Below are 12,893 nucleotides of genomic sequence, written 5' to 3'. Positions count from 1 at the left end.
TAGAACACACACACACACGTACACACACATACAGAGGTAGGATAGGCGTGTGAGATGGGTTTGTGTTGCAAAGGAATGCGAACGTACGTCCGTGAATGATAACCGTGCAAAATGCATGGCCCTCACACGACAGCAGCCGCCTAGCCAGGCATAAAAGTGCATGCAAAACTGTATACTGGGACCATCTACACATAAACGAATGGAAGAGACTGGAAAACCGTTTTACTACTTGCAAAATGGCACGACGTACGTGGGCCTTACGTTTGAATTAGGAGAATATAAATGCATATTTTGGCATATTACTGGTTTACAGTACCGGCGAAACGTTTCATCTTGGTACCAGTGATTATCATATGGCATATGCCACAGTGAATGAAGAGAAATACTGGTTTCACTTGGAAGGAGACCAAACACGGAAACTGAGCTGCTCGTACCCTGCCCTGCCGTTACTACGACATGAAACGTAAAACTCCACTTGGAATGCCTTTTTGATTCATCATTTCATATCGGATGAAACCCGTGTGCAAGTTTTGTGTGTGACGTAACCAACTGATGAACGCGAATGCCTCATACTCTGAAGGATTTTAATGAATCTATCACACAGATAAACATGTCTGTCGATGCAGTTCAAGTAGATGTGGACGTCAGTTCTGTCGGGGGCGGGCCTAACATGAGCACCCCATCGCCGGCCAGCACGGGCGGCCGACGGAGTCGACAGACCAGTCGCGCTTACACCGCCGAGGATGAGGCGCTGAACGACATAGCCAAGGCGGTATGCTTTTAATTCTAACAACGTTTGTGATGTAAAATATTGTAATATTCTTCCACGTTAAATCCATTTGGGTTAATCTCTTGCTCTTGCAGATGATACTCGTTGGTAGCTTGATATTGCTGATCAGGTATTCAGTTCGGGAAACCCACTCACAAGGGGGGCCCCTCCTTATACGTGCTTATAAGTAACCCATCCCCCTATATGGCCTTATAAGTAACAAACCCCCGGGGCACCCCTTATAAGGAGTCTCCACGCTTTTTTGCAATGCAACGCGAAAATGAAAGGACTGCGGCAATTCGCTTGATTATGTCCATAAAGCTTCACAAGTTTCCTAGTTACTCACGAAATTTGAGCAAAATCGGTTTGAGGCATCATATCTAAAATCATGGATTTAAATGCGATGTCAAACGACCCATGCGAATGCTGAAATGCGAGCGATTACTGGCGTGAGTGTCGCCAGGCGCGGCGGCGCGGCAATGCTTGAGTGCAGACGTGGCGACTGAGTACATGTACTGAGTCGCCACGTCTGCACTCAAGCATTGCCGCGCCGCCGCGCCTGGCGACACTTACGCCAGTAATCGCTCGCATTTCAGCATTCGCATGGGTCGTTTGACATCGCATTTAAATCTATGATTTTAGATATGATGCCTCAAACCGATTTTGCTCAAATTTCGTGAGTAACTAGGAAACTTGTGAAGCTTTATGGACATAATCAAGCGAATTGCCGCAGTCCTTTCATTTTCGCGTTGCATTGCAAAAAAGCGTGGAGACTCCTTATAAGGGGTGCCCCGGGGGTTACTTATAAGGGGGACGGGGTTACTTATAAGGGGGACGGGTTACTTATAAGGAGGGGCCCCCCTTGTGAGTGGGTTTCCCGAACTGTATTGAGGTAATCCAGTTATTGTTACAGTAAACTTAAATTACAAAGTCGTAGGGCCAGGGTTTGTCAAGCCATGCATATGCACAGTCTTGACCGAAAGATTGGTCTGTCTTATCGGGGATATGTTCTACAGAGACTGTGTCTGGCTTCACATTGTCTATGGAGGCAGCCGTAAAAGTAAAAAAAGATAGGTCAGCAGACGCACAATCCACTAGATAGTAGAAATATGGGCGATGGGCACTAACCTCGGCGCGGGGTGCTGTAAACATACAGTAGTAACGGTACGTATTGGGGTCGCTGCTGCGGTTATATGGGCACTAACAACATCATTCATACATCACAATCATGAGTGACCTAGAATTAACTTCAATTCAGTTGTCAAAAGGCGTCAATGTACTTTCGTATCCATGTTGATATCTGAAATTCTTCTTAACCAAATTACACCAAAATGTCAGGATTTACTTGAACATTTAATAGCTTATTTCCCACTCTGCTCTGCGACTTGCGACTTCTTCAGCTTGCCACAATCATGGCACGTTGATATTTAGCTCCCGCGATGAGTCCTTTTCTCTTGATATTAGTTGACATAACCAACTGCTGAACGTGATGAACGGTCATTGGAAAACGTCAATATCGAGGGCACTAGAGTTGACCATCATTGGGAAACCAACTGATGAAATCAGTCACTGGGAAACATCGATATTGACGACACGAAAGTCTACATTGATATCAACATTTCCCAATGACCAATTTGGATCAAATTCAAGGGATTGGAAATAAATTATTGAGTAAATCCTGTGATTTTGGCGCAATTTGATTCAATGGAATTTGAGATACTGAATCTACATTGACCATATGAAAGTACAATTGTACATCAGCACCATTGTCCATATTTTAAGGCCTTTTTTTTATAGGTTAGTAAGGTTTTAATGTACACATGTAGATATGTATTGTCACATGTTTCAGCTTCTCAAAGATGCCATTGCCATAGAAGTATGGCCATCATTTAGGAATTTATTACCACAAATATTGCCAGATGCATGCGTGCATTCAGAAATTGTCTAATTACAAGTAGATACTACATGTATGAATCATGTGGTACACAAAATGCTTGCCATTACGGACATTACATTTTTCGGACATGATTATCTACCTACTATGTGGATATGTTGAAAAATTTATGAATTGGAGCATTATTAAAGTAAAAGAATTTTTTTTTTCTGAAATAGTGCTACAATACAGATGCCGTGGCCTTTGTCAAAGACTGTACAATGGCTTAAAAACATCATTTACTGTATAGTTCATGTGCAACTCATACAGTACGGTAGTAAGTATAGGTTTTCCAGTAATGTCAGCATGGTTTGGTGTCATGGTTCTGTGGTGGTGATTTTTCTTTTTTCTTTTTTTTTCACAAACATCCTACGAGAACTGTAGTCAAAGAAAAACATGGAAATGTACACTTGTACATTGTACAACTGGTACATCCATCTGTCAACTTCATTATGTGCAGTGTTGTCAGAATTTGTTATTATTGTGGAAGTGCCTTTTAAAGATTTTTGCTGACCATTGCAGGATATTGAGTGATGAATGCTTCTAGAACAGACAAAATGTACTCTGTGGAAGGAACCTCCATGAACAACAGAGTGTACATTGTACACTACACTGTATATAACTACAGACCAATATCCCAAATTACCACACACACACACACACACACACACAAAACCAACAACAAAAAAGCCAGAAATTGGTGAAATGAGTCAACATTGTGGTTTACTATTGAATAAAAAATACGTGCCATAGACTCTTTTTACTGCCACTTCTTTTCAAGTTTCCTGCACTCCGGCATCTTGACCAATCTAACAAGCAAACAACTCTAATAATGGCTATGATTATATTACTTGATGTTATTATGGTCTCATTACAAAGAATGATTTGGTAACCTCAAGATTTACAACATTAGTGATGAGACGTACAGTACATGTACAGTCCTACTTGTGGTATTAACTGTTGGGGTGCGTGACACTCCCGCAATTACCACGTATGCCCGTGTATTCCTACACTATTTTGCTCAGAGGAGACTAAATTTTTGCGAGTCAGTGTGTGCAGCATCCAAAAACGTGACAATGCCGCACACAATACAAGGAACTCCCGCCCACACTTGGTGACCTACATGTTGTACATCTACACTACTGTAAGGCAAGTTCAGTATAAATGCAGCATGCAATGCACAAGATTCAACCTGGCTGCTGTACCTTGCATACAATTAATGTGTACAAAACTGTAGTTTAACATTTACATACTGTACATATTTTTATGTACAATGTGTATGTACAGTTGTACATGTAAGTCTAAATTTCAATAGGTACCCTACCTGTTCTTGATAGCTGTAAACACGGATGCTTTTCATATTATGTTGTGCTACATTGCTACAATCGTATGTCTCCAATGAAAACTTATTGAATTACTTTTGAAAAAAAGAAAGAATACTTAGGCACTTAATTAGATTTACAATGCATCAATTAAAGACAATCAACGCTACAAACCTCTGCTATGTTGGATGTGGATTATCAACTGGGGTCTATGTCTACAATGTATAATGATCAGGAAATACATTACAGCGTGTTGTTTTTTAAGTCCTTCTTTGGTAAGGCTAGACTTGTACATTGTACAGTACAGTGTACCCTCACAAGTTCTGGCCACCAGTGTTAGATTTCACAGTCCAGAAATTGGGCCTTGTTGTCACTACTCTGATATTCAGGCAAACAACAACCTCCTGTTATAGGAATCTGCAAGGAAGAATATGGTATGAATCATACTTTCTACAAAGCCATTGACATTGTAGATAACAATACAAATGTACAAGACAGAATATTGTGCTGAAGGTTGTAATCAGCTACACTGTATGCGTGCTGCACAGAAGTTACAGCACAACAGAGATGTCCTACACTAGACTGCTGTATACTGAATTTAAAGCTTTGAGGTGAAATAAGGAAGGTAGTAGGTACAAATTTCTTTCTTTATGCAGTACACGTGTACGTACAATTGCACTTTAATAGTAGATCCATTTGGAGATACAATTAATGTGCTATGCATGTGCTGTACATGTACATGTACAGAGCTGTATCTCATTATTTTCTTCCAAGTGGAGCTACCTACATGTATTAATGTATACACGTACAGTTTGTATGCACACCAAGGCACGTAGATTTGTAGGTTGTAACACCATTGTCTAGTGTGCTTTGTTACAACATAGGCAGCCAAATTCCTGTATAGTCTGTAATAGATATTAAAAGTGCATTATTTGCAATTTTACAATATATACAGCTGTAATAATGTCAAGTCACTTTTGAATACCAGGTAGTATCCCACTAATGTATTTCATAATGTTGTTTGAATGCACTGACTGCACCTACCGTAAACAGTGGTGAGGGACTACAGGTGCCCTGTAATTATTTACTAGTAAGCTAAACTACAATGTGTTGTACAACTGTACGTAGTATACAGTGAAATCGTACACGCGACTTTTGTGAACATTTGTGTTATGAAGTCCCACTCATGCTTATCAGCGTATGCAGTTTTGTACACTGTACAATTGTAGTTGAGGATGGGGAATGTACATTGTAGTTGTAAAACATTAGTATGGTGATGTACATTGTACAGTTGGTACATATACAGTCTGTATTATGCATTAAAGCTGTAATGCTGGCGACCTTGTGAATGCTATACAGTGCAACTGGATTTGTGCATCTTAGTGCAGTTTGAGGAACAGACCCACTGCTAGTTTGAAATTGATAAGATCACAGAGGTTTGTGTGTGATAATGAGTTCAATGGTCTATTCACCTTTTTTTTTTTTTCCGTTCTAAGCTGCCACGCATAATCTACAGTAGTGTAGCGGTAGTAATAGTACAGTGTGGAATACAGTAAACCTGAACCACAAGGACTGACCAAAAGCTTCATTACAGCTGTATACGATTGTACATCGGCGATGTGACGTATTCGTGTAGAGGTACAAATACAATGAACAATGTCACAGAGAAGTTACATTTTTTTCAATGTGAGATGAAATATTATTTGTCTTACAGCTGTACCTGGCTGAGCGCAAAAAAGAGAAATAGAAATAGAAATACTTGCACAAAAATAATGTAAAATGATGAATGTTCATTTGCATTTTAATTGTGAAAATTTTGCAAGAGCCAAAATTTTCGAAATTAAAATGTACATGCTATTACAAGTTCTTGTCTGACACCATTATGCAATGAAGGACAAAGGCAATTTGCTATTAAAATGCCATGCCCTGAAAAAGGCCATTTGCTCCAATTTGCAAAAATTTCATGCGGCAAAAACACTTGCCTTACAGTATCCACTTTTTACAGTACATGGTACTTAATACAAATGTACATACATGTACATACAATTTGTATACAGTTTGTACATATGTACGTGTACATGTACAAAATGTAATACTGAAAGATTACAACGTACAGATCGGTGTACACCATTGTACATGTACATATTCTGTACATATTGTGCATACATGTACCCGAATATACTGCATGTAAAATTTCCCATGACTTCTCCCTCCCCCATCAAGTTTATTTAAAAGCATGTATTGCGGGAAATTCCCAGAAATATGATTTGTTTTTTTTTTTCATCACCACAGCAATACAAAAGCATTCCTGGTTTGGGCGTAAATATCACAGGTCTCTAGACTGAAATACGCTTCTTGGTACAAAATGTGCACACTGTACCTTGATACCTGATTTTGATGTGTCAATGTTGACATCCCAGCCATATCATTACATGGCTTGCAAAACAGAAAAAGAAAAACAGAAGAAAAAAGACTTGCTTGACCCACTGATATTTGCCAACTCTCAACCAGCGAAATAGAATACTGTGTGATCAATTACAACATGTACGTACCTGTTGTACGCTGCATAATCTCCATCAACAGTATGGCTATGTTACAAGCGTATACAGTCTGTACATGTGTACTGATCCACTTTCAGGTGGCCCCGGGGTTGTTTTTACTAATAGTGATGTCGTTGTCTGCATTTACAGCTGCATTAGGCGCAACATTTCTACACTGTAAGTGCACATCAGGGCATTTATTTATTTTATTGTGTGTGTTGTATACAAAGTACATACAGACTGTAGTAAAGATTATCTCATGAAATACCAAATTTCATTGCAAAATTACACATACTGACATAGAAATGGAGAGAAAGGCAATAATGTGATTTTAAAAAATGTATCTTTTAAATTTCACACACACAAAAAAACTTTCTGATATATAGTTGATACACAGGATTTGTACAGAAATATATAAAAAGTATAAAGTATTTAAAAGTATAAAGAATTCATGCAGAATCATAAAGGTGATCCGTGGTCATTTATGGATTACATCTGTACCTCATATGTACATTTTGTAATTTGACATTCTGATTCATCGTTGAATGATCAAGGATGCAGGGTCTACATTGTTCATTGTAGTGTCACAAATTATCCTTTAACAAATGAGGATAGTGCTTCCTCTATGAAAACTTCGGAAAACAATGTTGCTGTAAAAATAAAAACTTGAAATATACAGTAATAGATCTACAATGTACACATATACAGTGTACATAAATACATTGTATGTACAAGTACATGTATTAAATGATTCCTATTGTAGCAGACTGTGTCATTGTCATTTGAGCACGAGACGACTGTGCAGAGTTCTCCATACTATAGGCTGCCATGTTTGAGATGAGATAAATGGCATTTAAAATGTCCAACTATCATTGTACAATGTATAACAACCCTCTAATATAATTCTACTGAAACTATTCACTGATCAAGTGTGTTCCTGTGATAATATAATCACTTCAGCTTCCCTTGACTGCTGCATTAACCTATAAAGCCCAAGCTATTTTGACCCCTTCCAGGCCCAACTTCTTTATTATATGATGTATGACCGTCATATTTGGCACATGGGTAGAGCAACTCATTCTCTACATGACCCGACATTTGAAATTTCCCAAGGTCATCCACTGAGGGCGCTATTTACCCAAATATATAGAAATACATAGGAAATATGCTAAAATCACGTTTTGTTCTTTTTATTTCTTTATCCCCAGTATATAGGTTTCTATTTTATATCAATCATTTTCATATTTACCATAAAGGAAAAGCAAGTCAACCTTCACAATTTGTAATGGTTGAAATTTCTCACGGTCAACATGTGGGGGCGCTATTCATTACAATATAAAGAAATATATGAAACCTATGATGTATTGCTTGGAATGGGTACATATATTGGTATCACATTTCATATTTCCAAAATATTGAAATTTTGAGTTTGCAGATTGATAATATGATAAACAAATGATATCACAGGCAAAGCTTGTGTGAAAATAACCCAAAATAAAAGGGTAGTCTTTGAAAAATGCTGTATTTTCGATTATTTCTATTATATTGTTTGATGCCTACAACGGTGTATGTCGTGTAAAAATAAAGGAAATAATATGAAGAGCATTTCAGGGTAATTCACAACCATTATTACTTCACATTTTGGTCCTTCAGCAAATTACAGCCAAGAAATCCCTCATTTCATCCATTATTATACTGTTAACTGAAATTGGAAAAGAAAATCATGCAAAATCTGACGAACATGGTTGTCGGTTTACGGTTGCCATGGCAACCAGCAATATCGGACATGGCTAAATTATATATCAAAATGTTCGCAATAAGATTCTAGGACCAAATTTGGTTGAAATCGAGTAAAGGGTGTGGGAGTGGCAAACGAAAATATGGTGGGGGGGGGCACAATGTGCCCCCCCCCTTGGGCTTTATAGGGTTAAGGTAGTGTTGCCAAAAAGTACGCTGTATTTGTACTGTAGATCAGTTTGAAAAACTGATAATGATAACATTCTTGGCTCTTGAAAAAAAAAAATGTGTACACATATGCAGCAGATATTTTGTGTTTATCTTTATAGACATACTTTTGCCTCATAAATGTACTGTACTGAAATCATGCAAATTTGGACTTTGCCAGCAGTTAAGTACACATGGAGCGTCTGGAGATGTTATATCTATTTTACTTATTTTGTTTTCAGGGGATGGTGTGGGAGAGGAATGAGTAATAAGACGTGGCATTGTCATAGTCAGAAAGAATTATCTCCATTCTTCCATGTAATTATTCTTGGCTAGTCTTGATAATAACATAAAAAGTGAAACAATATTGCAAAAATGTCTTGCCATGAAATTTGTAGTGATAGTTATACTAACATTGACTACTATTGAAGTTGTTACAGTCATAATTTCCAACTCTGGAATCATCAGTAGAGTGGCTTCAAAGGAAAAAAAAAAAGAAAAGAAGAAGATTTAATAATCTCTGTAGGCCAGTAACATTCCAAGATTCTGCGTAAATATTTCCATAGCCTAACTACACTATGATAAAAATGAATAAAACAAATTTATCTTTCTTTGATGTTGAAGATCTTTGGGGTTGGGGTTTTACAGCCGGTGCAATGTACAATTGTAATTGTATAGCCACTTGATACCTCCGTGGTAAACTCTGCCAGACGAGGCCCACACATCACGACATACAATTTGAAAGAATCAGTCAATCAAATCTATGCACATGTTTTCCACCAGGAGTGAAGTTCAGCTGCAGTTGTGACAAGGTAAAATGTGTATCCACAGCTATACTGTAGATATGCCATATACAGTCGATTGTACATTGGCGAGGTTTTCATTTTTGTGATATTTGCGAGTTCGGTGCTATCCAACAAATCTAACAAAATGCTGTTAGTGTTTAATAGAATATTAACTCTGAACTGGATAGGAATGTGACATGCACGCATACATTTCTCCATTCATTTCTGTACTCCATGATCACGAAATTTAACCGGCTTGGAAAATTGTTGAGTTGTCCAGAGTAGCAAAAAAAAAAAAATTAGTCTTTCTATTTGTATGGCGTATACAGTACAGTATACTTTGTATGTACAGTATGTGGATGGTGGAAGCTTTTTCTGTTGTTTTTAAAATTTGGATTGTGTATCATGGATTTTTCATTGTGTACCTGATTCCTGAGTGCTGGTGTTTTACAGGCATAAAGTACTTAATTATTCATACTGGCGGTAAGTAATAAAAATACACAACCTGTATAGTCATCAGTTGGTTCACAGCATCAAGTCTTACTGTACTTCAACTTTCTGCAGTCACTTGTGTACTGTACTATGTACATACTGTATGTACTATGTACTCAACCACAATTGTGCACTTGAGGAATCTCATGTACACTGTACAACTCTGTATGCTGACCAGAGTGGACATTTACTTTCCTTGCACCATAGCTACGATAAATGGACATTCTGTTTGTACTGTATTTAATCTTGGTGGAAACACAAGGTTACTTGAAATTATTCCAATATGAACTCAAATTGACCACACCATCACTTTTTTGTTTGTAATGTATTTTTAGTTTAATAGCCTTCTGAAACTACAAAATTTCCCACATAATTAAAGGTGCAACGATTGTCTATCATGGAGGAAATACCGATACATATTAGTGTGGGTCACCATGCATTTTCATGGTACAAAATAGGGATACAAGACTTCAGTACAAAAGGCCATGTAGCCTGTTGTATTATTTGTTTCTAAATCTTTTGAGTAATCAGCAGAAGGACCAAAAAATGGTGAAAAACTTGTTTAGAAAGAAAAAAATGCTTGCATAAAATGCAGACCTGATAAAGATTAATTTCAGCTTTTTAATCTACATTACATAGATGCATGCTACTATTCAATTTCTACCATACAATTGACTAGTGTTTAGGAAATGCTGTGTTCACCTGGAACAAATTGATTATGGTACAATGTATCACCTGAGTGTATGGCCTCCCAGTTGCTGCATGGCTACCAAAGAATGTGAACACGTCAAACTGCTCCTCATGCCCCTCCCCCCCCCCCTTCGAGAGATAATTTGCTTTTGATGGCAGTGTCCCTTCTCCTGCTCTGTGCTCTGAGTTAGTCCACTTTTATTGCCCTTCCCTCAAACGCGTGTCGTTTTGAGTGGTCACCAGTGATCGTCTGCCAAAGGGTCAGGATGCGAGAGCCGTGTAGACGGTATGATGAAAGGCTGGATGGGTTCAGAATTGCTCTCACAAGGATGCCTCAAATCAACTAGGGGAATTTTGCAACCCACCCCCTCCTCCTCCTCCCCCCCCCACCCCCTTCCTGATAAACTGTGCATCATGGGTGCACAGCAGTTTACAAAAGCATCTCCATAAAACTGTGTGGAAATTCATACTACAGTTGTAGTCCCCCACCCCCCCCCCCCTGTTTTGCATAAAAATGATCCATGACTGCTACAGTTTACAAATATACATTGTAGACTGAATCAGATACCTGGTGTGTTTATAGGTTTAGAGTTTGGTTCCAGATGAGCACTCACTTGGCACATCACTAGAAGGACAAGTTAACCTTCATAATTATGTACATTTGTACAGTGTACATGTGGAATGAGTGAATCCAGCAATATTATCAGAACACATCAGTGAAAGTTTGGGGAAAATCAGACAATCCATTCACAAATTATGAATTTTTAAAGTGTCTGCGCAGTCACTGCTGGATGAGAAGACTACTACAGTGTATGATGTCACATGCGTACAACGAGAAAGCAAAAATATAGAGAGAATTTCACAATTTTTTGTTGTTGAAAAAAGTACACATTTCCTTGACTTGTCGCTAATGTATGATAAGGGTAATATTATTCCACCTGCCTTCTGAAAGATGCAAGTCAAGCGTTCTTTTATTTTGTGAGAAAAGTGAAAATATGTTGAATTTTCTTTTAGGACGTTTTCATTAAATCGTTGTACACGTATGACATCACAGGCTGTAGTAGTCTTCTCATCCAGCAGTGGCAAAGCAGAAACTTTAAAATCAAAACTTTTTAACGGGTTGTCCAATTTTCCTCAAACCCTCACTGATGTGTTCTACTATTATTGCTGCATTCACTCAATCCACGGTCTATGAAGGTGGACTTGTCCTTTAAAGTGGCACTGTTGTATCAGTCTGCGGACTTACTGTTATGCTGTTTTTATTTGCAATAAAACCCAAATTGAATTCAATTGAATTACATGTAGTGCCACCCCCAGCTCCACTGCAAAAATTCTCGATGACACCAGTATGGACTTTAGAATAGTCAGGTGCCTGTTGGATGGAAAGAAATTAACTCTCCCCACGTACAAGTGTAGGAGGGATAGTACAAAATTAATGTAATTTGACATACAAAAGTACAGTTAATTACAAATGTACATTGTACAGTTGTGTTGTGATGTATTACATACATGTACATGTACCAACAGTATAGGCCCTACATATTCACAGGACATATGCATCTAGGACCCTGTCACTTGCACGTGTAAAGACCTATTAGATGCAATGTACAGGGATGACCTCGCCTTCTTGAAATACACGCGTGTTTATTGCTTTTCTTTAATAGATGGTCAAGACTCTGAGTGAAAGCCTGGCAAAGTACAGATCTTGTTGATGATGAATATTTGAGAGGGGCTGCAGACCCTCCTCATCACCATTCAAGGATTCAAATTTCATGGACGAATAATCATGCGGGAAGTAACTGTGTGTAAAGTGCTTTGCATTATACACAACAACAGAGTGTGACAGTTACTGTACATGCTATTATTTTTGCGAATTTTAGTGAATCACTGTTGGATCATGAATTTAACAACACTTAAATAGCCTCAGCATCGGTTTGTGAAAACAACATCTCATGAAAATGTCTGACCTCCTCATTCGCGATATTGATCTGTAAAATCTGTGAAAATAACAGCTTACAGTATAAGTGCAACAAACAGTTAGTGCAAATGTGATAATGTACACATTCTGTTGTCCATTTGCATGTGTGCATATCGGTGTGCACTGTACGTATGTACAATGGACTTCACATAAAACTAGCATAAGGTAGACTGATACATGTACAGTATGTAATGTACCTCGGTCTCTATGTTTTAGATATTTAAGGTCAGCCGTCAAGGGAACAGTTTTTTACTTCATTTTTAATACAAGCAGATGCGTTCTCGATATGTCTAGTGTATTTTGTATATTAAAGATGCTGCATTCAGCATGGTACAAATTTGTATGGCCGATGGATGCAGCACACACACTTTATGTATTGCTCGCCAGAGCCGAGGCTGTTTCTCTTTCCCAGCCTCGGTGGAGACGGATAATGTTCATCT

General features: G+C 38.2%; 1 protein-coding gene across 1 annotated transcript in view; it reads left to right on the top strand.

Moving 5' to 3' along the window:
* Positions 1 to 204: 204 nt before the first annotated feature.
* The window catches only part of LOC139735924 (leucine-rich repeat flightless-interacting protein 2-like), a 50,934-nt gene continuing 38,245 nt past the window's right edge, over positions 205 to 12,893 (top strand). The window contains exon 1 of the mRNA XM_071646678.1: positions 205 to 772. Within this exon, the coding sequence (XP_071502779.1) occupies positions 563 to 772 (210 nt within the window). The 5' untranslated portion in view covers positions 205 to 562. The remainder of the gene's footprint in view (positions 773 to 12,893) is intronic.

This window comes from Diadema antillarum, unplaced genomic scaffold (assembly GCF_040938485.1).
Source record: "Diadema antillarum isolate AM-2024a unplaced genomic scaffold, OU_Dant_1.0 seq00000609_RagTag, whole genome shotgun sequence".
Classification (NCBI taxonomy): domain Eukaryota; kingdom Metazoa; phylum Echinodermata; class Echinoidea; order Diadematoida; family Diadematidae; genus Diadema; species Diadema antillarum.
This window is presented reverse-complemented; position numbering and strand designations above follow the sequence as displayed.